The sequence below is a fragment of the Lithobates pipiens genome, unplaced genomic scaffold (assembly GCF_037356315.1).
Source record: "Lithobates pipiens isolate NorthernLeopardFrog02 unplaced genomic scaffold, aLitPip1_a1.2 Scaffold_8, whole genome shotgun sequence".
Classification (NCBI taxonomy): domain Eukaryota; kingdom Metazoa; phylum Chordata; class Amphibia; order Anura; family Ranidae; genus Lithobates; species Lithobates pipiens.
In genome coordinates this window covers 283,912,325-283,939,806 of record NW_027507903.1, presented here as the reverse complement: position 1 = coordinate 283,939,806, position 27,482 = coordinate 283,912,325, and the positions used below count along the sequence as shown (strand labels likewise).

Genomic DNA, 27,482 nt, shown 5'->3' with positions numbered 1-27,482 from the left:
ATGGTGACATCCAGCAAGAAGAAACAGGAACAATGCTATTGGCAATTTACAGCACACATTCACTTTGGTAGTATAAGTATTAATGTGGAATGTCTGTTCCTTGCTAAAGAAAATAATTTTTTTTTATCAAATTGTAATGGGTAAAGCTCCACTTTAATTTGCTGCAGAATTGTTCCAGGACATTTATAGAAGCCAAAGACAGCCATGCAACTGGCATTTTTATCAAAAGGTCAGCGCTGCCAACCTATATATTTCTGTCATGCCAGGCTTCCTTCAATTAGCATAGTCTTTCAACAGTTATAACCCCAATGCTAATGTTATTTTGTAACACCTAGTGAAATCAGTGCTATAGCGTATCAACACATGTTATGGCTTCAAACATACATTACTCATCAATTAGTGCCAAGAAGCCTAAATTCAATCAATTAATAATATATTTGGCTTGAAAGTGACTACTCAGTAACATGTAGAACTGACTCTTTCATAGAGAGCTTGAGTTGAGGATTTTTAGATACGTCTCATAACTAGTAAAAACAAGCACAGGCAACTTGTTGAAAGAATAGACTAGAGAGTAATGCCGCGTACACACGACTGGACTTTTTGACAGCAAAGGTCCGACGGAACGAGTCCGTCAGACAATTCGATCATGTGTGGGCTCCATCAGACCTTTGCTTGCCACAAATCTGGCGGACTTTAGAAATAGAACATGTTGTAAATTTTCCCGCCGGAACACCGCTGGACTGAGAAATCCTTTCGTGTGTATGCTAGTCCGACGGACAAAAACCGACGCTAGGGCAGCTATTGGCTACTGGCTATGAACTTCCTTATTCTAGTCCGGTCGTACGGCATCACGTTCGAATCCATCGGACTTTGGTGTGATTGTGTGTGTCCAAGTCCGTTCATTCAGAAAGTCCGCCGGAACTCCACCGAAAGTCCGTAAGGAAGACTGTCGGACCTAGTCCGTCAAAAAGTCCAGTCGTGTGTACGTGGCATAACAGGACTAAAAAAGGCATTAGGCTGTTATTCTTTGTTAGTGATAAATGTATGGATTATTTTTAAGTCTAGCAGCAATATATATTTGATTTTGCTAGGTGTTCAGCTTTTTAACAATGATATAAAATAGTAAAATGGCAAGTGATGGAAAGGCATTACAAAATCTGTTCACAATAGTTAACCCTACATTGATAAATATTTCTTCTGTAGCTTCCCTTCTTTGTAAGCATAACCCTAAGTTTAGATATATAATGGTTTCAGCAAACTGTATACTAACAGTGAACTTTTCTTCTTGTGCTTCTGTTTTCTGTACGTCAGCTTCCCACTGTTCAAATATTGCCTGAAATTGCTGAGAATATTCATTGCTCAACTTCTGCCTAAAGTATATATATATAAAATAAACATGATAACAAGTTAAGAAGGGTATAAAAAATGCAAATGTTTTTAGTCGCACAGTACAGGACATAGAATGTTTAGTCTTTAACCATACCAACCCCCCACCCCCTGCTCGTCCTGCTGCTGCCAGTTCCCTATTGGTCACACTGAGAACCAATCAGTGGCAGAAGAAAGGAGCACCATGGGACATGTAATCCCAGAACACAAGCGGTCCCAATTAATTTTATTGGGGCAGACTACAGCCCCCCTGCACACTGAAAAGCAGGGTAGAGTGAGCTAGGAGCACGGAAAGGGGGAGGGAAATACTCAAGGCAGGAGAGAGGTCACGAGGTGCCCTAGTAGAGCAAGAGAGAGGAGACCATGAGACCAGAAGCGGGAGAAGGATCTCTTGCACTTGCCTGCTGTGTGGGTACATTGCGGTCTGGACAGAGGGAGGTTCATTCCGGCCACCAAGCTTCACCCCTGGATGCAGATCCACAGCCATCTTATCAGTGGTGTGGCTACTCAGGGTTACCTCCTGGCATACCTGCACAGATATAGCTAAGTCCCTAGGTCATCAGGCCGTCAATCAGGTCTTTCAGAAGCCTGTTTCGGGACAACCCATTCCTTTGAGCCTTGGTATTATCAGGACTGGTGAGCGAGTGGAAGCCCACCCTGCTACATAATACAAAGAAACTGCATGTAGACACCTTTATCCCATCTCTGTACATGAGAGCTTCCAAAGGAAACACTTTGAACACATTATGCTTTATTGCCCAACACCATTGCACAGCAGTTACCATATGCGCTTGTTGATCTAGCTGAAGACTCTGGACATCTACACTACAAGGCCTTCTCCACTTTCTCCCCTCAACTTAAAGGAGCCTTAAAGTGCATAACATCTGTGCACTTTAAGGAGGAACTCTACTCAGATGCTGATTATTTGTTGTTTTATAAATTGTGCTGTTTACTTTTTGGGCCCCTGGCAGCAAGATTTTAAGAGAGCAGTTGATACGGAAAGGTCATTCTCTTCCCTTTTTTTACCTGGTGTCATAGGTTCTTCCAGAGCCTACAGGTTATTACCAGTTGATTTACTGTGATCTTTCTTACATTGCATGTCTTTTGTATACTTGCTTAGACCAACTTTGAGATAGAATATATCTGCATTAACATTCCTTTCTTTTTGTTTCCTTAAAAAAAACCCTTGTAAAATATTAATTTGCTTTGCATTTGCAGTGATTTTGTTTAACCATTTGACCACTGGGCACTTAAACCCCCTTCCTAAACCAGACCAATTTTCAGCTTTCGGTGCTCTCAGACTTGAGACAGAATGACAATTACTCAGTCATGCAAAACCGTACCCTTATTAAATGTTTGCCCTTTTTTCACACAAATAGAGCTTTCTTTTGGTGGTATTTAATCACTGCTGGGTTTATTTTTTATGCTATAAATCAAAAAAAGACTTTGTTAAAAAAAGACTTTTGTTAAAAAAAAAATAAAATAAAAAATCTTTGTTTCTGTTAAAATTTATTGCAGAGTGTTGGCAAGTATTGCAGAGTATTACATAGTTTTGCATAGTACTGCCAGAATATGGGCACTGAGCAGCCCTGTGGGCTGGATCTGTAGTGCCCACAGCACTGCAAACAATCTTTCCCCTCTCCTTTCACACAGTACTGATCGGTACAGAGAGGGGACGGAGGAACCGGCGTCATGACATGACGCCAGTTTTACAAGTGATCGCTGCATCATTTGACAGAGCGATCACGTGGTAAACAGGGGGACCCGGCGGTCACAGATGTTCCCATGTGCGCACCCCAGGGGGCGCAGGGGAGCACAATTCTGTGAGGACGTCCCATGGACGTCCACCCAGAATAAGCGAACCGCGCAGTAGCTGTCTCTCAGCTATGGCCCGGTCGGCATGTGGTTAACCAAGTGTGTGAAAGAGGGTGAGATTGTTCTTGAGGTTGAGGCGCAGAACAGAGAACCTAAAATTACAGAGCAGCTCCTTCGGGTGGCGCTACACTGGCAAAAAAGGCTGCAGGGACATCCTTCTCATTACCCATCCCACTCCCTGTTAGTCTTAGTTTTTTACTAGTGTTCTTAAATGCTGGATGTCTTCTGTCTGCTGAGAAAAGCGTATTTATTTTCCGTTTTTTTAAAAAAAAAAAAGATTCTTCTATCAAGATTCCTAGCTGCACCATGGCCATTACAGCTTTCAGATCAGTTGACTTCTCATCTATGTCTTGGGGAACCATACCTGGACCCGGCCTGGAGATGATGCAGCATTGCTTCGGGCTCTAGATCCTACAAGGGAGCGGTTCACCATGATGAGTTAGCTATGGGGGTGCTATACAAATTCAGGGTTGTGGTCTTTAACCACTTTAGCCCCAGAAGGTTTTACCCCCTTAATGACCAGAGAACTTTTTACAATTTGGCACTGCGCTGCTTTAACTGGTAATTGTAGCATTGCTGTACCCAAATGAAATTTGCATCCTTTTTTCCCCACAAACAGAGCTTTCTTTTACTGGTATTTGATCACCTCTAGGATCTTTATTTTTTGCGATATAAATGAAAAGACTGAAAATTTTGAAAAAAATTATATTTTCTATTTTTTGTCATAAAAAAAATCCAAAAAACTCAATTTTAGTCATACATTTAGGCCAAAATGTATTCAGCCACATCTTGGGTAAAAAAAATAAAAATAAAAATCAGTAAGCTTATATTTATTGGTTTGCGCAAAAGTTATAGCGTCTACAAACTATGATCCATCTTCTTGAATTTACACAGCTTTTAGTTTATGACTGCCTGTCTCATTTCTTGAGGTGTTAAAATGGCAGGTTAGTACAAAACCCTTCCAAATTACCCCTTTTTGGAAAGTAGACAGCCCAAGGAATTTGCCGAGAGGCATGTTGAGCCCATTGAATATACAGTGCCTTGCGAAAGTATTCGACCCCCTTGAACTTTTCAACCTTTTGCCACATTTCAGGCTTCAAACATAAAGATATAAAATTTTAATTTTTTGTGAAGAATCACCAAGTGGGACACAATTGTGAAGTGGAGCGAAATCTATTGGATTTTTGAAACTTTTTTAACTAATAAAAAAGTGAAAAGTGGGGCGTGCAAAATTATTCGGCCCCCTTGCGTTAATACTTTGTAGAGCCTCCTTTTGCTGCGATTACAGCAGCAAGTCGCTTGGGGTATGTCTCTATCAGTTTTGCACATCGAGAGACTGAAATTCTTGCCCATTCTTCCTTGCAAAACAGCTCAAGCTCAGTGAGGTTGGATGGAGAGTGTTTGTGAAGAGCAGTTTTCAGCTCTTTCCACAGATTCTCGATTGGATTCAGGTCTGGACTTTGACTTGGCCATTCTAACACCTGGATACGTTTATTTGTGAACCATTCCTTTGTAGATTTTGCTGTATGTTTGAGATCATTGTCTTGTTGGAAGATAAATCTCCGTCCCAGTTTCAGGTCTTTTGCAGACTCCAACAGGTTTTCATCCAATGGTCCTGTACTTGGCTGCATCCATCTTCCCCTCAATTTTAACCATCTTCCCTGTCCCTGCTGAAGAAAAGCAGGCCCAAACCATGATGCTGCCACCACCATGTTTGACAGTGGGGATGGTGTGTTGAGGGTGACGAGCTGTGTTGCTTTTACGCCAAACATATCATTTTGCATTGTGGGCAAAAAGTTCGATTTTGGTTTCATTTGACCAGAGCACCTTCTTCCACATGTTTGGTGTGTCTCCCAAGTGGCTTGTGGCAAACTTTAGACGAGACTTTTTATGGATATCTTTGAGAAATGGCTTTCTTCTTGCCACTCTACCATAAAGGCCAGATTTGGCCAGGTCTTGGTAGATTTGCAGTGGTCTGATACTCCTTCCATTTCAAATTGATTGCTTGCACAGTGCTCCTTGGGATGTGTAAAGCTTTTTGTATCCAAATCTGGCTTTAACCACTTGAGATCCGCGTTATAGCCAAATGACGGCTACAGCGCGGATCTCCTTTGCCGGGACTACGTCTATGGACGTCGTCCCGTGCACGAGCGGCCTGCGCGCCCCCTGAGGGGCGCACGCGGCGCGCTCTGTGATCGGCAAGTCCATGAGACTCGCCAGATCACCGATCCGTGCAAGGGGTCGATCCCGACCCCTTATCACGTGATCAGCTGTCAGCCAATGACAGCTGATCATGTGATATAACGGAGCCGGTAATCGGCTATTATCCGATCCACCGGCGGCCGTGATCGGGACATCAGTCCCGATCACGGCCAGGCCTGCTAGTGCCCACCTGCCAGTGCCCACCTGCCCCCTGCAGTGCCAAATGTTTAAAAAGTGCCCCCCGTCAGTGCCACCCAGCAGTGCCCACAGTGCCACCCAGCAGTGCCCACAGTGCCAATCTGCCTCAAAGGTGCTGCACCCCAGTGCCACTTATCCGTGCCCATCAGTGTCATCTACCAGTGCCCAGCAGTGCCGCCCATCAGTGCCTAGCAGTGCCACCTATCAGAGCCACCTATCAGTGCCACCTATCAGTGCCCATCAGTCCCATCTATCAGTGGTACCTATCAGTGCCCATCCGTGCCACCCATCCGTGCCACCCATCCGTGCCCATCTTTGCCCATCAGTGCCGCCTTATCTGTGCCCATCGGTGCCGCCTTATCTGTGCCTATCAGTGCTGCCTTAACTATGCCTATCAGTGCCCACCAGTGCAGCCTATCAGTGCCCACCAATGCAGCCTATCAGTGCCCACCAATGCAGCCCATCAGTGCCCACCAGTGCAGCCTATCAGTGCCGCCTAATCAGCGCACTTCAATGAAGGAGAAAAATTACCCGTTTGCAAAATTTTATAACAAACTATTAAACGTGATTTTTTTTTTGCATCTTTTTTTGTTTGTTTAGCAAAAAATAAAACTCCCAGCTGTAACTAAATACCACCAAAAGAAAGCTCTATTTGTGGGAAAAAAATGATAAAAATTTCATTTGGGTACAGTGTTGTATGCCCGCGCAATTGTCATTCAAAGTGCATCAGCGCTGAAAGCTGAAAATTGGTCTGGGACTGAGGGGGGTTTAAGTGCCCAGTAAGCAAGTGGTTAAACTTCTCCACAACAGTATTATGGACCTGCCTGGTGTGTTCCTTGGTCTTCATGATGCTCTCTGCGCTTTCAACAGAACCCTGAGACTATCACAGAGCAGGTGCATTTATACAGAGACTTGATTACACACAGGTGGATTCTATTTATCACCATCAGTCATTTAGGACAACATTGGATCATTCAGAGATCCTCGCTGAACTTCTGGAGTGAGTTTGCTGCACTGAAAGTAAAGGGGCCGAATAATTTTGCACGCACCACTTTTCAGTTTTTAATTTGCTAAAGAAGTTTAAAATATCCAATAGATTTCGTTCCACTTCACAATTGTGTCCCACTTGTTGGTGATTCTTCACAAAAAAATAAAAATTTTATATCTTTATGTTTGAAGCCTGAAATGTGGCAAATGATGAACTACTGATATAATATTTTCCTTTTCTTTCTTCATTTTTCAAAACAAATGAGAGCTGCAAAATACTCATCATGCCTCTTAGAAAATGCCTTAGGTTGTCTACATTCCAAAATGGGGTTGTTGGGGTGGGGGGGGGTTTGGTTGTGCTGACTTGACACTTCAGGGCCTCTGAAACTGTGATAGGTAGTGAGGAGTGAAATCACCATTTTATGCCCTTAAAAAGCCTGAAGGCGGTGATTGGTTTTCGGGGTCCTGTACATGGCTAGGCTCCCAATAATTCTCACACATGTGGTATCCCAGTACTGAGAAGCCGCAGAATTTATTTTGGGGGTGTCCTTTCACATATATCCATGCCATGTGTGAGCAATATATAATTTAGTGATAACTTTGTGTAAAAAAAAAAAAAAAAATTCCAGAAACTTGTGGCAAAACCGTCCTGGTATTTTATGCCCAATAATTAGAAGCTTATGCCACACATCGCCCACTTTTCTAACCACTTAAACCACCAAGTCCTTTCTGACACTTTTTGCTTACATGAAAAAACATTTTTTTTGCTAGAAAATTACTTTGGACCCCCAAACATTATATATATTTTTTTAAAGCAGAGATCCTACAGATTAATATGGTGGGTGTTGCAAATTTTTTTCACAAAGTATTTGCGCTGCAATTTTTCTAATGCAGATTTTGGGGGGGGAAACAAAACTTTTTATGAATTTTAATGCACGAAAACACATTATATTGCCCAAATGTTTGGTGAACTATAAAAGATGTTCCTATGCCAAGTATATAGATACAAAACACGACATGCTTTAAAATTATGCACACCCGTGCAGAGGCGGCAGACTATATACATTTTTAAAAGCCTTTACAGGTTACCACTTTAGATTTACAAAGGAAGTCTACTAGAATTACTGCCCTCTATCTGACATTCGCGGTGATCCCTCAAATGCATGGTGCAACGGTTGTTTACATATGACACAAGATTGATGCTTGCGTTCGCCTTTGCACGCATGCAGGGGGAGACAGGGGTTTTGCTTTTATATTTTTACACTGTCCCGTACACTGTCCCTTTCATTTTTTTTACATTTTTTTATATTTTTTTGTTATCACAGGGAATGTAGTGACGGGTACATTTTTTTGGGGTCTATTAGACTCTAGATCACTCTTCAACCCTTAAAGCATCTGACCACACCAAGATCGGTGTGATAAGTTGCTTTCCCAATGGTGCTGTTTTTTATCCAGCGAAACCAAAGTCATTAAATGATGGCAGCTTCCGGTTTATTAGGCCATAGTGATAATTGGAGCTGTTGGTCTCCAATCAGCTGGCAGAACCAGTGGCTGCATTCTCGGGTTCCCGGGCGGGACAGGAGAGCCTGAGAAAACCATGGAAGACGGCTGCTTGTAAAAGCAAAAAAAAAAACAATACCAAGATGATACATATACCTGCAGGCATCATTCTGGTATAACCGCTCAAAGTCCAGCAACATACCAGTATGTCGCTGGTCCTTGTTGGGCATATATTATTATGTTCTTTTTTTTCATGCAGGCCGTGGGCTAAACGAAAAAAGAGAACCTAACAGATTTCTCCATTCACATCATTCGGTGGTATGCCCACCATTAGAATACCGCCTAGCATCCAGCCACTTCTAATGATGGGCATACAATAAATAAAAAAAATATATGTCCACCCCTGCCCCTATGCTTTGGCATATATGCTTTCACATGCGTTTGCAAATGTGTGCTAACTAAACCCCTGCTTTTAACAGACGGTTAGAAAGGTTAATTTGGTTGGTCAGCAGACTGGTTGGTGAGTTGAGCTAAAGAATTGTCTTTGTTTTATATGTATATACCCTCCATGGGCTCCTCACTGTGAAGGCCAGTTTTGGGTGTGGGCAGTGGCCAGTTTTTTGTTACTGTTTGTATATATGGTCAGGGGACATACTGGGCATCTTCGCTGCCATTGTGCTCTTGCTGGGTGTCCAGTGTGCTCCTGTTCCTTTAAGGGGGCTTGGGCAGTCTCCAGACACCCGTTCCACATATATCCATTCCATGCATGTGCTTCCACTGTGGAGACACTTATAAATTTGTAGTGTTAGGACTGCAAGCAACGCGGGGTGCCGTGACAAGGCCTTGCAGCTTTCGCATGCGTTTGCAAATGTATGCTAACTAAACCCCTGCTTTTAACAGATGGTTAGACAGGCTAATTTGGTTGGTCAGCAGACTTGTTGGTGAGTTGAGCTATGGAATTGTCTTTGTTTTATATGTACATGCCCCCCATGGGCTCCTCACTGTGAAGGCCAGTTATGGATGTGGGCAGTGGCCAGTTTTTTGTTCGGCATATATGCTGCTGCAAAGCAAAGAATTGTAGCAATAAATCACAGTATAAATAAAACATTAACTCAATAAAACAACTTATGCCAAATCATTGGCACAATCCGCCCCTAACGTCCACCCCTGCCCCTATGCTTCAGCATATATGCTTTTTATTTTATTTTAAACTGTGATGGTGAAATCACCTCCTACAGCGCTGGAGTCACGGATATATGTATCATGAGAGCCACCCCTGTTGCTTTTAAAATAAATAAATCAGTGCTGCAGCTGAATGGTTTACCTGCAAAGCAAATTATAGTTAACAATAAAACACAGTAACAGTACAATATAAACAGTAGAATGACATACCTGCAAAGCAAATATGATAAAACATTACAATCAAGCATAAAATACAGTAAAAACAGAGCAGAACAATAGAGAGAAGAACCATAAAACGACAACTATTTTGGCTTTTTTATACACATATTTTTTACACTTTTATTTGTTACTGTAAGGGTTCCAGGTTCAGGTCTCTAAAAATGTAATGGCCATCTCATCTTTCGAGACCCTGTTTGAAAATGTGCCCTAGGACTGTGCGGTGCTGTACCCTATGCTAAAACTCCACTAGTCTGTGGTAGCAACGGAAACAGTACCTGTTGCAGAGATCAGGTTGGTCAGGTTAGGAGGGACAATAATAGTGGGTGTCACGCCTATATTCGTGTTTTTTTTACAGAAACAACATCTTCTTTGGGGTAATCTTTTGACAGCACCTTCTAGAAACAGAAAGGCTGTGATGTTCTCTTCCTGGAATTTTAGGAAGGATCCAGTTCATCCAGATGATTTGTATAGCACATAAGCATTATACAGAGGCAATTGGAATAGGTATACAGACACTTTTTTGTACCAGCGTCTGGCCTTATGGGCAATTAAGTACGGCCACATAATCTGGTCATTGAAGTCCACCCCTCCCATTTTAAGGTTGTATTTGTGGAAACAGAGCTGCTTCTCAACACCAGTCGCTGTAGTAATTTGGACTGCCGTGTCTGCGTGAATGGAAGACAGAACAAAAACGTTCCATTTGTCTTTCCATCTCACGGCAAGCAATTTGTTGGACCTCAAGCAGGCTCTCTCCCCCTGTCTAAGTTGGGTAGCTACAAGCCGTTTGGGGTCGCACTGTGCCACATGCACCAATTCCTAATTGTAAGAGGTGTCTAAAAAGTGGAACGCTTGTATAAAAATTGTCCACGTATAAATGGTACCCCTTTCGGAATAAGGGTGACACCAAGTCCCAAACAATCTTGTCCCTGCTCTCTATGTAGTCTGGGCAATCATGGGGCTCTATGCTTCTATCTTTTCCCTCGTAAACCAGGAAACTATATGTGTAGGATATTGCCCTATCACAGAGCTTATACATCTTGACCCAATATCTGGCACGCTTGCTGGGTAGAAACTGTTTGAACACAAGGTGGCCAGAAAATGTAATCAGGGACTCATCAATGAAGACATCTTGATCAGGAATAAACAAGGCTGCAAATTGTTGGTTGAAGTGGTTTATGAGGGGCCGAATTTTATGGAGCCGATCATATTTAAGGTCACCCCAAGGTTGACAGAATTCATTGTCATTGAAATGCATGAACTGCAAGATTTGCTCATATCGAGTCCTGGTCATGGATGCAGAGAACGGGCATATAGTGAATGGGATCAGTGGACCAATATGACCAAAACTCACTCTTTTTAGTGATGCCCATGAGGAGGGATAGGCCCAGAAGTGTTTTAAATTCGGGAACTGTAATAGGTTTCCAGCCAAATTCTCTGGCAAGGATAACATTTGGATTTGCGGTGATAAATTGACAAGCATATAAATTGCTTTGGTCCACAATAGCTCTGTACAGATCTTCTGTGAAAAACAGCGTGTAAAAGTCAAGGGAAGTAAAATACGCTGTTTTCACCTGAACTCCGGGTTGGCCAGTGAATGGAGGAAGTATGAGCGCTGCAGAAGTGGTGGGCTGCCAATCAGCATCTGCAAACATATCAGGAAGGGCCCTATGGGCTCTACAGGCCCGTCTTTGAATTCTTGGTGGCTGTAGGGCACTACAAGTGCTAGCCACCGCTCCAGCTTGAACTGCACTTACGGGACTTGCCACGTCACCAAGTGTTACTGCTGTGCTGGTTTGTCTATGACTAGAATGTACTAGGCCGCTGGTGCTTGCCAGTTCACTTGAAAGTTGAGCAGCACTAGTTCTGGCTCTCTGCTCCATACGAGAACCCTGTGGTTGTTGCACCTCGACAACAGAAGAACGAGGTCGGGTACGCCTGTCCTTAGCAGTGACCACTACTCCATCGTCAGGACTATCTGTCAGGGTGCCGCTTCTCTCTACCAGTTCGTATACTGAGCCTGAATATGACGATGAGGCTTCCTCTTCGCTCTCATCTGTCATGCTCAGCAACGCTTAGGCCTTTTCACTAGTGTACCTCTGTTTGGACATTTTGGCCTCTAAATTTGCAGGTACTAGTGCAATCACAGGAAAAAGAGCAACTGGTTGTCAGCAACTGCTTGTATCGCAAAAAAAAAATTAACTGTTGGCGCTAACAGGGATCAGGCCTGACTCTGTTAACGCTGCAGTTTTGTGTGTTGTGTTTTGTAAGTGACAGTGATCGAGTGATACTGCACTTGGGTGGGCTGGGCGGAGTGGCTAAACGCAGTTGCTAGCAGGTGTCTGGACTGATCCTGCTAACGGAGCACTAGTATAGATCTGATCAAATATATTGATCCGTTCAAACACTAAACTAATAAGAGAGGTGTGTGCGTGGGTGTTATTGCTACTGCCAATAATCTGACACTGCCTGGGATTGACGCTGACTCTGACACTAAAACCTGTACTGGGGGGGGGATCAGGGTGTTAAACCTTTAGGCGGGTACCCTGACACTATAAAAAAACTGATGATGACAGTAACTAGCTAACTGATGTCACCAGTGATACTGATAAGGTGATCAGAAAAGAGATCTGTACACTATACTAGTGACAGGGGGTGAAATGCTGATGCTGATTAGTGTCACAAGTGACACCAGTACACTGATCAATAAAAAAATCTGAAAACTACACTTGGTGGCACTGTGACAGGGAGTTAAAGTGTTAACTGGGGGGGGGGGGGGGGGGTTCACGTGGTGACAAGTGTGCCTATTTGTACTGGTGTTAGTGTAGTGTTGGTGCAACTCATGGTTAGATGTCATCTCTCCTCTCACTGGAACTGAAAAGGGCTCCACGAGGGGAGGTGACATCACTTGTCTGCCTGTGTTTACATTCACAGGCAGAGGACAGTCTCCCATTTGTTAGAACAGATCACCAGGTCCAGGCCAGAAATCATAGACCTGGGCCTGTAGACTGGTCGGTTCTCTACTGAATCCGATCGCCGTGGGGACGCCAGGAGCATGACCTATACCTACAGGGATTTGCCCAGGAGAGCTGACCTGCCGCAGTATAATGATGGTGGCTATTTGGCAAATGGTTAAAGCAATCTACTGAGATGGCCAGAACCAGCTCTTGAGGGAGTCTATTCCACATTTTCATAGCTTACTGTGAAACCTTTCCAAATTTGTAGATAAAATCTCTTTTCCTCTGGACTCTGTGATGACCTTCAGCCCACGTGCACATTGGGCCAATTTGACATGCGATTTGACATGTCAAATCGCATGCCAAATCAGTGCCTATTGCTGGCAATGGCATCTTCCGAATCGGTGCGACACCGGCTTTGCAGCACCGCACTGATTCCCCAAAGTAGTTTCTGCTCTACTTTTGGCAACTTCTAGTCATTTCAATAGACAGCTGTGCATGAACCCACACACAGATGACTGTCAAATCACTCTCGAATTTGGACTGTTTGAAATCATGCAAGTTCACCCGAACTTGCTCAATTTCAAACCCACCCTTTGTGTGAAAGTGGGCTAAAGTGAAAAACTCAACACTAAGTTCGATATACAGTGCCTTGAAAAAGTATTCATACCCCTTGACATTTTCCTCATTTTGTCATGTTACAACCAAAAACGTAAATGTATTTTATTGGGATTTTATGTAACAGACCAATACAAAGTGGCACATAATTTTGAAGTAGAAGGATAATGATAAATGGTTTTCCATATTTTTTTTTACAATTAAATACCTGAAAAGTCTGGCGTGCATTTGCATTTAGCCCCCTTTACTCTGATACCCCTAACTAAAATCTAGTATAACAAATTGTCCTCAAAAGTCATCTAATTAGTAAATAGAATCCACCTGTGTGTAATGTAATCTCAGTATAAATACAGCTGTTCTTTGAAGCCCTCAGAGGTTTGTTAGAGAATAAGGATGAGCTCAGGTGTGTTTGCATGGAACACATGCAGAGGCCGCCAGGAAGTGGGCGCAGGACCTCTTAAATATGAGATCTAGGGTCAAAAAAATGCAAAAAAAATAAAAAAAATTGTCATTTAATAAAAATGGCCCTTTAAGAGCTGTGGGCGGAAGTGACGTTTTGATGTCGCTTCCGTCCAGCAATTATATGGAGACGGGTGGGGGCCATCTTCCCCTCACTCATCTCCATACCTGACAAGAGACAATACGCAATCGCCTCCGCCGCTGCTGACAGCTTGGTAAACGGCGGCGGGGGGTCCCTCTCCCACCACCAACAACAGTGATCTTGCGGCGAATCCGCTTCAGAGACCACTTTTATCTTGTAGTGGACTACCCGCTGAAGATACCGGGGTTATGGCAGCTAGCTGCTGCCATAACAGCGATATCCTCCTTCAAACAGCTGACGTTAAACTGCAGCGGGCGGTCCGTAAGTGGTTAAGCAGAGAGCAGCCAATAGGCCCATGGTAACTCTGGAGGAGCTGCAGAGATCTACAGCTCAAATGGGAGAATCTATCCACAGGACAACCATTATTCGTGTACTTGACAATTCTGGTCTTTATGGAGAAGTGACAAAAAGAAAGTCATTACTGAAAAAAGCCATAAGACATCCCATTTGCAGTTTGCGAGAAGCCAGGTGGGGGACACAGCAGACATGTGGAAGAAGATGTCCTGGTCAGATGAGAAATGTAACTTTTTGGCCTAAAAGCAAAACGCTATGTATGGCGGAAAACTAACACTGTACATCACCCAGAACACACCATCCCCACCGCAAAATATGGTGGTGGGGATTCTTTTCTTTAGCAGGGACAGGGAAGCCGGTCAGAGTTGTTGGGAAGATGGATGGAGCCAAATGCAGGGCACCCTTATGCCACGTACACACGATCGGACTTTCCGGCAGACTTGGTCCGGTGGACTTTCCAAACGAGCAGACTTGCACACACATGAACGAACTTTCCAGCGGACTAGGTCCGACAGACTTCTCGCGGGACTTTTGGCAGAGGTCCGTTGGACTTTCCAAATGAACGAACTTGCCCACACACGGACTAAAGTCTGTTCATTTTGAACGGGACTTCAGGTACGACGGGACTAGAGAAGAAAGTCAATGTCGCCGCTTTCATCGGCGAGATTGACACCTTGCGAGCCCCATTGCCTGGTATGGGTTTTTAGGGTAACCCTCACACCGAAAAAACGGAGTGGGGGTCCCCCCAAAGTCCATACCAGACCCTTATATGTGCACGCAGCCCAGCCGGTCAGGAAAGGGGGTGGGGACGAGCGAGCGCCCCCCTCCTCCTGAGCCGTACCAGGTCGCGTGCCCTCAACATGGGGGGTGCTTTGGGGAAGGGGGGCCCCCCACCCCAAAGCACCTTGGAGAAGGGGAGGCCCACTTTATCTTTTTGCAAAAAAATGTAAAAAACTTTTTTTACTTAACTCCCCCCCCCCCCCCATCACGTCTGCTCTTCTCCCCTGACTCTGGGTCAAGCTCTCGGTGTGCCCAGCTAGCTTAGCCAGGAAATGTTTCGCAATTCGATCTCGATTGCAAAACATTTGAGCACAGGGGAGACATGCAAGGTCTTTTATACCGTGAATATCTCAATAAAGAGAACCTGTCACCAAAAACATCACATAGGAAACTCTGTCCCCTATTTGATGGAAAAAAAAAAAAGTTAAGTAAAAAAGTTTTTTACACTTTTTTGCAAGAAGATAAAGTTACTCCCAAGCTCATAAAATACCCCCCCCCCCCCCCAACGTAAATGGATGCGTCGGGCGCCTATGCGTGAAAACGTTGATTGCACTACACTTTACATGTAACCACGCACGCAGGAGTGAGAGCAATAATTCTAACACAAGACCTCCTCCATAACAGTAAACTGATGCCTATAGGGGGCTTTTAAAGCTTCACCCATAGAAAATATAGGGTACTAAAGCTTGATGCCATTACATTGAAGTTTGGCATGTTGGGTATCCATTTACTTGGTGCAACCTCGTCTTTTATACTTTAGCAAAAATTTGGGTAATTTATTGCGTTTGTTTGCCCTAAAATTCACATTAGTGTGTTTTTTTACAGAAATTTTGCATTTCCTAGATCTTTACGGTAATATTGTGTGGGCGGAGCGACGCACTGACGTCACCTCGTGCTAGTGGTCGGAGGATCCAGGAAGGACAGGTTTGTCCGTGTGTGTGCCGGCCGGCGCATCGGACTTAAGGCTCTTGTCTTTTCGCATATTCCATTATATCTTTTTTATGATACTAATACGCAGTGCCGGGACAAGGTCATCCAGAGCCTAGGACAAACACGCCAAACTGCGCCCCAAACCCCCCCCCCCCAATGTGTATGAGCATTATGTGTCATCAAAAGTCCCCCCCCCCCCCCAAAAAAAACAAAAAACTGAGCACTAATCTTTTTCATCCCCCTAAGCATAAATTCCCCCTCCTCCTAGTGCAAATCTGTTCCCCTGCTGAAATCCCCACTCCATCCCCCAAATCCCCCCAATTCAAGTGCCCCCCCCCCAAAAAAAGAAAAAAAAATCACTCCTCCTAGCACATATTCTCTACCCCCAAAATTGCCCCTCCCAATAAGCCCACTGAAAATCCCTCCTTCCAGCACAAAGTGCCCCAATCATCCCTCCTAGCACAAATCTTCTCCCCCCATTCCTTCTCCCCTTACATTTTAGCATACCCCTCAAATTTCCCCTCCCAGAACAATACTTACTCCCTGCTGCCCCCCAAATCCCCTCCCCCCCAATTTCCATGTGGTGCCCCCCCACCTCACAAGAAACCACAGTGCCCAGGGCAGCCTCCCCTCCTGCCCACCCCTTGTCCCGGCCCTGCTAATACGTACCCATGAGTCCTGGGTTATGTGGGACAAGCTGAAGAGCTCCTGTTTCACAATCTGTTTGGTGGAGATGGTGGTTTAAGGAGATCAGCAGGATCGGTTTGAGAACTTGGGAAACACATACATTTACACGTTTTCTGCGTCCCTCTGTAGCGGCGGACTTCTGGTAAGAAGTAAATCTTGACACAGTGGTGGTGGATCATACATAGTTTACAAGCGGAGGAATCTGCTCTCTTTTTCGTCTTTTATTGAAAGGACTTTCATTTTATTTTTATTTTGTATATTTAATATATATTTTTATTTGTTTATATCAATGCACATGGGTAGAAGTCACACTGTTTTTTCACTAGCAATTGGACTGTATTGCAACAGTTATTATTTATAATTGTGTTGTTTTTATAAAGTCCATCCAAGTTTGAATTCATTGCTGCATATGTATATGGTTTTATCTTAGATTGGGTATTGTGATATTTGCACCACTCTTGCTACTTGATGTAGCCTTTGTGACACAGCATGTAGGTGTTTTTACACGATTTTTAATGTCACTATTGTAGCGCAGCTTATTTATATTTCTCCTTTGTATTTTTCTGTAGTTATGTGGTACAGTTAAGCTGCAGCTCTCAACAGGTCCCCACATAGACCACCTATTACGCAGTTTGCGTACATTTAATATATTTGCACACTGTAGCGCAGTTTCTTTTTCTATTTTTCCGGTAATATTGTGTGACATAAAAGATTGAAACTACCACTATTTTATTCTCTGGGGTATCTGCTTTCAGAAAGTATATCATATTTGTGGGTTTTCTGCAATCTTCAGACATAAAATTATTTTTCAAACGTGTGCAAAAACGGCTCTGGCAGTGAAAGGATAATCTGTACACAACCCGATGTCTCTGAGCACCAAAACGCTGCAACCAATGATGACGCTTTACAGTGCCATGAATTTATTATTAATTTAATGACTGCCAAATCCTTTTGTCTGCCAAAGTATTTTTTCAGTACTCACCTGAGCTAAGCATGTATTGCAACTTGCATTGAGGATGAATGGCAGCCATCCTGCATGATCCAGTGCATATCAGTACAATGCATGCTTACTGAATGTGGGGATAGAAGCATATGCATCAGCCCTATAGCTAGCTATAAATAGGAAGATCTCTAATGTCACCCTAAGTTAAAGTGAAAGTGAGATATATGCCCTAGTAATGAGCACCCAATCCTGTTAAAACCCTTTCTTTTAACTCATGCATTATTTTTTTTCATCAGTGCCTTTGCAGTGAAACAACTGTTTCCTTGTCTATGATACAATTACTGAAATATTTTCAGCAATATTACAACCCCAAATCCAAAAAAAGTCGGGACGCTGTGTAAAATCTACAGAATGGTTTGCAAATCTCATAAACCCATATTTTATTCACCATACAAAATAGAAAACATATTAAATGTTTAAACTAAGAAATTGTACCATTTTAAGGAAAAAAAAAAAAGGTAATTTTGAAATTTATGGCAGCAACACGGCCCAGTCTTCTGACGCCGCCGCCTCTTCTTCAGACTTTGGGGTCTTGTCCCCCTCTTCGGTTCTTCTTGCCAGGCCTCCGCTCCTTCTTCCAGCTCTTTTACTAGCGGTGGCCCGGTCTTCTGTCGCCGCCTTCTCTTCTTCTTTCTTGAGATGTTGACTCGACGCTGTCTCTGGCTGCAATGACAGGGACATGTTGCGCAGCGACTTATATAGGGACAATGGGTGGGGTCATCAGGTGATGTCCCCGCCCATTATGATGTCACAGTCCCAGAGGATGCTGGAAGAAGGAGCGGAGGACCGGCAAGAAGAACCGAAGAGGGGGACAAAACCCCCAAAGTCGGAAGAAGACCCCTGGGCGGCGACGAAGAAGAAAGCCGGGCTCCTCCGCTAGTAAAAGAGCTAGCAGAAGATAGCAGAGGAGTCCGGCGGGAAGACCCCACCCCCTTTCCTGACCGGCCGGTCTGCGTGCTAGGATAAGGATCTGATATGGACCTTGTGGGGGACCCCCACGCCGTTTTTTCGGGCGTAGGGCTTCCCCTTTAAGTCCATACCAGGTTACCAGGAAGCCCTACGCCCGAAAAAACGGCGTGGGGGTCCCCCTTTAAGTCCATACCAGGTGACGGGACCAGCGACGTGTCAATCTCGCCCATGGAGGCTGCGACATGACCTCCAAAATGAACGGATTTTCCTCCGTGTGGGGACAAGTCTGTACATTTCAAAAGTCCAGCCATAGTCCGGCGGTTTGTCCGCCGCACCTAGTCCGCCGGAAAAGTCCGGTCGTATGTGGGCAGGTCCGCTCGTTTTGAAGTCCGCTTCAAAGTCCGGAGGTTTGTCCGCCGGACTAAGTCCACCAGATAGTCCGGTCGTGTGTACGCGGCATCAGTGGCACTAACAAGGAATAGCTGGAAGAACATTTTGCAACTAATTAGGTTAATTGGCTAAGGTCAGTAACATAATTGGGTAGGAAAAGTGCATCTAAAGCCTCATACACACGATCGGATTTTCGGCAGGGAATTGTGTGATGACAGACTGTTTGCCTGAAAATCCGACCATTAGTACGCTCCATCAGACAATTGTCGTACAACTTTCGGCCAACAAATGTTGGATGGCAGGCTAGTAAATTTTTGGCTGACAACAGTCTGTTGTCAGATTTTCGTATCGTCTGTACACAAGTCCATCACACAAAAGTCCAAAGTACAAACATGCATGCTCGGAATCAATGCTCACTAAACACAACATTAGCAGAAGGTGCCCAAAGGGTGGCGCTCAAGAGCTGAAATTCCATGTAATACGTCACTATGTTTGTGTTTGTTGGCCAACAATTGTGTGTCATTAGTATGCAAGACAAGTTCCAGGCACACACTCTTCGGACAAAAGTCTGACGCACTGTTGGCCAACAATCCGATCGTGTTTACGAGGCTTAAGTCTAGATTCACACTGATGCGGGTTTGAAATTCAGCTGCACAAGCACCATGCAGTCCATTTTCGGGGGTGATTTGGCAGACATCTGTGCAGGTTCATGCACAAATGTATATTCAAATCGCCCCTGAAGTTGGCAAAAGTAGTACAGGAACTACTAATAATTAGGGTTGCTACCTCATCCCTTTAAACCCAAACACATATTAATTCCACAGGTTCAGTGGCTGATTGAGGTGCTAATTAAACTCACTTGGTGCCTTATCCGCATTAAATTAGCCTCAGAACCTGTGGAAATTGTAATACATATGTGTTTGGGTTTAAAGGGATGAGGTGTCAACCCTACTAATAATATCAAAGGATTCCGAGAACCTGGAGAAATCTCTGTGCACAAGGGACAAGGCTGAAACACAATATAAAGTCTGGCCTTCAGATGACACTGCATTAAAAACAGGCATGGTTCTGTGATGGATATCACTGCATGGGCTCAGGAATACTTTCAAAAATCATTGTCTGTGAACACAGTTCACTGTGCCACCTAAAAATACAAAGTAAAGCAAAGAAACCACATCTGAATATGATCCATAAACGCCTCCCTCTTCTCTGGCCAAAGCTCATTTAAAATGGTCTGTTGCAAAGTGGAAAACTGTTCTGTGATCAGACAAATAAAAATTTTACATTCTTAATGGCAACCATGCACGCCGCATTCTCAGAGGAGAAGGAGCTTCCGGCTTGTTACTCAGTTCAAAAGCCTGCATCGCTGATGTTATGGGGGTGCACAAGTGTGTATGGAATGGGAGCTTGCACATCTGGAAACCACCATTAATGCTGAAAGATATATCCAGGTTTTAGAGCAGCTTATGCTCCCATCCAGACAATGTGTTCTTCAGGGAAGGCCTTGCATTTTTCAGCAGGACAATGCAAAACAGCATGGCTTCATAGTAGATGAGTCCAGGTGCTTAACTGGTGTGCCTGCAGTCCAGACCTTTCACCAACTGAAAATATTTGGCACATCTTGAAATGAATGAAAAATATGACCCAGGAGTGTTGAGCAGTTAGAATACTATATTAGGCAAGAATAGGCAAGAATAGGACAACATTCCTCCCACAAAACTCCAGCAACTGGTCTCCTCAGTTCCCAGACATTAAGAGAGTGTTGTTAAAAAAAGAGGGGATGCTACACTGTGGTAAACATGGCCCTGTCCCAATTTTTGTGTTAAAAATGAGCTTATTTTTTTTCTTAACCATTTGCCATCTGGGCCATTTCGGGAACTTTGCTCCTACATGTAAAAATCTACTTTTTTTGCTAGAAAAATACTTAGAACCCCCAAACATTATATATATAATTTTTTTTTAGCAGAGACCCTAGGGAATAAAATGATGGGTGTTGCATTTTTTTTATATCAGAGTGTATTCACGCAAATTAGGCTTATTTCAGCTCAAAATGTACCAATCTCTCAAAGCCACTTTAAAATTTTGACTGGTCTTAACGATATGCTGGATTCCCAAGTTAACACTCGCCACCGTCCCTGCATGCAGACTCATACAATAAAGCAGAAACACATATCATAGCGCAATATGTATAATATGCACCAACGAATATGTAAAAGCAAAGATTCCACTCACAAAACCTCAGCTTAATATGCACTTCCAGGTAAAAAAGCCATTGCTATTCCTTGAAAATGTCACGTGACATATGATGCAACACGTAGGAGGAGCCAGTGACGCGGATCAGTGAGGCTGGTGTCAGCAATAAATTAGCGGTGTGTTTTGTAAAACGCTGTAGCTGGCAGGCTATTTTTTTTATCATATGTTTAATGTATGGCGGATTTTTTTGGAGCACGCTGATTGGAGCATACTAAGCACATCAGCACTTTATTGATTTAGCACCATTTAATTACAAAGTATGTGGGAGTTCATTAACCACTTCAGCCCCGGAGGATTTTACCCCCTTCCATACCAGAGCACTTTTTGTGATTTGGCACTGCGTCGCTTTAACTGACAATTGTGCATTCGTGCGATGTTGCACCCAAGCAAAATTTATTTTTTTCCCACAAATAGAGCTTTATTTTGGTGGTATTTGATCACCTCTGCAGTTTTTATTTTTTGCACTATAAACAAAAGAAGAGCGGCAATTTTGAAAAAAACCACAATATTTTTTACTTTTTGCTATAATAAATGTCCTATTTAAAAAAAATAAGAATTATAATTTTTTTCCTCAGTTTAGGCCGATACGTATTCTTCTATATATTTTTGGTAAAAAAATAAATAAAAAATAAATAAAAAAATCGCAATAAAGAGTCTATTGATTGGTTTGTGCAAAAGTTATAGCATCTACAAAATAGGGGGTAGATTTATGGCATTTTTATTTTTTTTTACTAGTAATGGCGGAGATCTGCGATTTTTTTTTTGTGACTGCAACATTATGTTGGACACATCAGACACTTTTGACAAATTTTTGGGACCATTCACATTTACACAGCGATCGGTGCTATAAAATTGCACTGATTACTGTGTAAATGTGACAGGCAGGGAAGGGGTTAACACTAGGGGGCGCTGCAGGGGTTATCTTTCCTGGGAGTGATTCTAACTGTGGCAGGGGGGGGGGGGGACTCACAAGGGGAGGAGACCAATCAATGTTCCTCTGTACTGAGAACACACCATTGGTCTCCTCTCCACTGACAGGACGTGGATCTGTGTGTTTACATACACAAATCCACGGTCCCGCTGTGTTCCCGGGCATTCGCGGGTGCCTGGCGGACATCGCGGCCGCCAGGCAAGCGCACCGGGTCCCGAGCGATGGCGCGGGTGCACACGCGCCCCCTAGACAGCCGGGAATGAGAGGATGTCATATGACGCCCGCCTAGGATGGGAGATCCCATCTGCGGGCGTCACATGACTATACGCCATTGTTGAAGTGGTTAAGCACATTAGCACATATTGGATCAATTATCAAGCACCCAGCACTTTATTATATTATTAAGCACATAGTACTTTTGTAGGAAGTGGGGCATATTGTGCATTGGATTATTTATGGCTATTTCAAGCACTTAAGCCCCATACACACTATCAGTTTTTCTGCTGAGTTTTTCCTTCAGGTTTACCAAAACCATGTAGTACAAGGGCCTGCCTGATTGCATACACATTGAAACTCCTAAGATTTGACCTCATATTATATGGTTTTGGTAAATCTGAAGGAAAAACTCAGAGGAAAAACTGATAGTGTGTATGGGGCTTTAGCACTTTGTTTGCTAATTGCACACAATCACTTTTATTAAGTATTGTTATGCTGTCTATTTTGTACTACTGATGCACTAGGTTGGAAGTTGATTAGAGCGCATCATTTGTAATTTTCAACTGGTGCTAGAATAATTGCTCTTGCTCTGACGTTCACAACAATACTTCACATGTGTGGTTCGATCGCCGTTTACATATGCGTGCGAGTAATGTATGCGTTCGCATTTGCACGTAAACACTGCGGGATGGGGGTGCACTTTAAATGTTATTACTTATTTATTTTACAGAAAAAAAAAAGTACACTTTTTTTTGTTGTACTTAATTGCTATCACAAGGGATGAACAACATCCCCTGATAGCATGGGTCGTGACAGGTCCTCTTTATGGTGAGATTTGTGGTCTATTAGACCTCAAATTTCTTCTCTGGCCTCCCATGTAGCCGTTCAGACAGAGATCGATCTGATCGGCTACTTACATGGCCGCTGGTGGCCAGGTAAAAACAAAGGGGCAGAATTCGGAGGGGATGATCTACTCGCCGCTCCCGGTTTCCGGGGTTACAGAGAGAGGGGAACAACGTCTCGCTGTACAGGGCAGCTGCATTGCTCCCAGCTTCTGCAATGTCCACTGACATCTGATCCAATCCGCTGAGTCTAGATGGATGGAAACCCTATTTTCTATCCATCTGGCGGATTGGATGAAAACGGACAGGCGGATCCATTTTCATCCAATCCCCCATAGAGGAGAGCTCACGACCCAGTGCTGTCCCAGCTGCAGCTCTTCTTCCTTCACTTTCTAGTTTCACAGGCAGCTGCTGTCAGTCATGTCCTGTGAAGAGGAAGTGAGAAGCGTGGCCGAGCCATGCTGTGTATCTATGGAGCACATGGCTTGCTGAGGGGACCAGCAGGGGACTCCAGAAGAGAAGGTAAGGGACCGCTTGCACAGAGCAGGTAAGTAGAACGTCTTTTTTTATTTTAATGTAAAAAAAACTCCTTTAAAAAAAAAATCCCTACTCTATGTGCTTATGTTACACACATCAGCTTATTCAGGGCTTCTTTACATGGGTATTAGATTTTGATGCTTGTCAAAAGCAGGATGCTTTCAGGTTCTTCTCAGCTGCTTTGATTTGCCCATGAGTAGCTCAGGGATTTTCTCTAAACTGCTTTCAGCTGCTTTGGCATGTACGTTAAAGTGATATGAAAGGCGGATTAAAAAAAAAAAAAAAAAAATTTAAATAGCAAACATGTTATGCTTACCTGTTCTGTGCAATTGTAACCTCCTCTTGTGGGGTCCCCAGCTGGTGCTCTCTGCTCCTCCTCTTCTGCGTCTTCACCCATAGCAAGCGCTTGTTATGGTGGTGGACACGCAGGTTTGCTCACGAGCCAGGCTCTGTGAATCCATAGACACACACCAGCGCAGCTCAGCCTCACCTCCACTTCCTTCTCACAGGATTTGATTGGAAGCAGCAGAAGCCAATGGCTCCCACTGCTGCCTCTGTGCCTGTGAGGAGAGAGAGCAGCAACGCTGCTCTGGGGCACAGCACTATATTTAAAGAAGAGCTAGGTGGGGGCGGTGACCGGATGTGTGAGGGGGCGTGGTGCGGGTGGGAAGATGTGGCAGGGCTGAGGTGAGTGAGACGCCGCTGCTCTGTCTCCTCCTCGCCCTATTCCCGAGAGACACACGCTGGATGGCTGCGAAACCCGAGGACCGGGAGGTCGGAAGTGCCGGCATAAGCCGAGTCTGTCCGAATACGGCCGAAGATTTCTAGAAGCATGGCGAGCCCGGCCGAGGACTTTCGGGATATCGCTAGAGTGAAGGCATGGTAATCTTCGCCAGCTACTAACGGCCGAAGTTACAGATAGACCAGCGTGGGCATTATCCAGACGTCGTCTCCTCCCAGTCTATGGTAGCCGTGAGTACCCCCGGTGCCCCCAGTGGGGGAATATAGCTGAGGAATACCCTCCCTCGGTGAGAGGAGAGGAGTCAAGCTTAGTACACTGAGTGTTTCTGTGATGGTTTGAAAGATCATTACACTGGGGTCTTTTCCGTTCCACTTCTGGTATACAAAAGCTAAATCAGCTGGATGCAATCTACACTCCCCCTGTGTTCCATACATTGTTGTGTATTCCTCTGTGTCGGGATCTAAGGCTTATACAGATATAATGCCATATTTTGAACTGTAATTAGCTCTGCTTCTCTGAAGTTGATAAGGACTATTTTTTTTTTTTTTTTTTTTTTTTTTCTCTTCTATAGAAGCTGGCTCGGCAGGACGCAATCTATATTTTACATGTGTTTTATACCTGTTACACTTTCCCCGGTGCTGGGATTTAAGGCTTACACAGTTATAATGTTTTACACTGAACTGTTATCAGCTCTGTTCCCTTGATGTTGATAAAGACTATCCTTTTTTTTTTTTTTTTTCAAACCCCCTGAATGATATTCCGTTGATATTTTTTATATAACTGATTAACGGCAAGCTTACTACCGGTTAACTACTCCTGATTAAGGTCATTAGTGGTCACAGCCTTGCACGGGTTTTTTTTTTTTTTTTTTTTTTTTTTTTTTTTTTGTATAAAAACATAGGGCTTTAGCAGGAATTCTCTAGAGGACGGTGTGAAAAAGGGAGACATTTTTTTTTCTCTTGGAGGGGTATTTCTTCTTTTTCCTCTCTCAGTGGTTTTCCTCCTGTGTATGGTAAGGAGCTGGGGGTCCCCTGGGGAGGTTTTGATACTGGTACACCAGGTCTCCAGCTATATTTCAGGCTCTATCTTGGGGGAACGGCCTACATAAGTAAATATGTCTAGACGCCGCGGGGAAGACCAGGGGCAGCAGGAGGGGCAGGGGATACAACATCTCCGCTCCTCTAAAGAAAAAGAAAAAAGTACACAAGCAGCAAGCTCAGCCGCGGCAAAACTAGAGCGGTTTGCGCATGCCTCGATGCATACCCCAGATCAAACACCAATAAAAGGGGCTCAGGCGGTACAAACCAAATCTCACCCCGGGGGTTCCACGGATAGAAAAAGTCAAGGCCAAGTGGCCCCATTGTCTACCTTGGTTCCTGAGGGTAAGAGTAAGAAGAGCATGGGCGGTACCCAAGGAGAATTGGAGGCTGATAGACCTGGCAGGCCGCAAGAGGAGGCCCCAACCCTGAGGGATGTATTACAGGCGGTTAATGTATGCCAACAGTCTTTGGGAGACCTGGCAGCTCAGCTAACAGGAATGAAGGAGGACATACTGTTAGTGCGACAGGACATCCAGAAAGTAATTGAAAGAACAGCGGAGCTGGAAGTTAGAATAAGCCAGCTGGAGGACGATTTAAACCCAATACAGCATACGGTTAAGAATATGCAAAAAAACTTGGACAGCTACGCCTTTAAAATGGATGAGTTAGAAAATAGAGCACGCCGGGTCAATATTAGACTCCTGGGGCTACCTGAGAAAAGTGAAGGCCCAGACGCCGTAAAATTCTTGGAGTCCTGGTTGCCAGACAAGTTTGGAAAGGAAGGTTTTTCACCGTTTTTCTCGATAGAGAGGGCCCACAGGTATCCCTCTAGAATACCACCGCCAGGGGGACGCCCCAGACCTCTAATGTTGAAGTTCTTTAACTATAAGGACAAGGTGACATTAATGCGTAAGGCAAGGGAGATGGGGGATATCTCCTTTAATGGTTCAAGGATCTCTTTTTATCCAGACTATTCTCCTGACTTACAGAGGCGCAGAGCGGAATTCCGGACAATTAAAGCCACTTTTCAGACATATAACTTAACATATGCCCTCTTATACCCAGCAAGGCTGCGAGTGGTAACCCCCTCTGGGGTTCAGATTTTTGACTCAGCAGCCGGAGCACTGAAATGGCTGGAGGATAACAAGGAGTCTTTACGGACTAGCCACGGGGAAAGGGAGGGGCGATAGGGGAAGAGAGTGCTTGTAAATGAGTTTGATAAATTCATGGCTGGATAATGTAGCTTTCAGGATGGGGAGGGGGGGGATCACTGTGGCGGTGTTTGTGAGATAGGGTGTGAGGAGGGTTATGGATGGTTCGGTCACGTTAAACTCCCGTAAGGGATACCTGGTTAGGTGGGGGGGAGGAAGGGAGGGTTTGTTCTTAAATGGGCGGGAAGGCGGGCTGTGGGAGGGAGGAGGGTTTAGAGGGGCAGGGACGGGGGGGATGGAGGGGGGAGGCGGGCTGGGTGGAGTTGGGCTGGGTGGGGAAGAAAAATTGTTTGTAAAAAGAAAACACGTAGAGGTAGAATTGGAAAATAGCACGATAATTACACAAGAGAGTAAATACCTGAAGGGGAAATTTGTAGGTGGTAGGATAAACGCACAGGAGAGAAGGAATACAAACACAAAGCACCATTATAAGACATTCTTTAGGGTTAAATTTAATTGCGTGTTATTATGGCACAAAGCTGGGAAACACCAATGGGTTATGATATTTGGGAATCACCAATGGGTTATGATATTAAGTGGGCTGTACTTAACGAGGATAGGTATCCTAGTAGACCCTATATCTGATAAGTCTTATATACTCCCTTCTTGCTTGGTTGCGTGGTGCTTTCTGTTTGTCAGCATGTCTTCTTTTATAACAGATGGTAAATCTGGTGCAGGGTAAATCTATTAACATTGGATCTTGGAACGTGAGGGGCTTGGGTACTCCAGCAAAAAAAGCGATAGTCTTTGCTATGCTGGAGAGATTTGATATTGGATTAGCATGTTTGCAGGAGACCCACCTAACTAATATGTCTAAATCACTGTTAAACTATAGGAAATATCAACAACAATACCACTCAGTTTATTCCTCCTATTCAAGAGGAGTAAGCGTGTTAATAAAGGACGGGGTGAGTTTCTCCTGCACCCAGGTTAGCATAGATGAGTTGGGGCGATATGTTTTCCTGTTTGGTAAACTTGAGGGTAATAGCTGTATT

At 44.1% G+C, this 27,482-nt stretch overlaps 1 protein-coding gene across 1 annotated transcript in view; it reads right to left on the bottom strand.

Moving 5' to 3' along the window:
- Positions 1–27,482, bottom strand: part of SYCP3 (synaptonemal complex protein 3) — a 120,078-nt gene that overhangs the window by 57,417 nt on the left and 35,179 nt on the right. Inside the window, exon 6 of the mRNA XM_077472217.1 lies at positions 1,271–1,370. Coding sequence (XP_077328343.1) covers positions 1,271–1,370 — 100 coding nt within the window. The remainder of the gene's footprint in view (positions 1–1,270; positions 1,371–27,482) is intronic.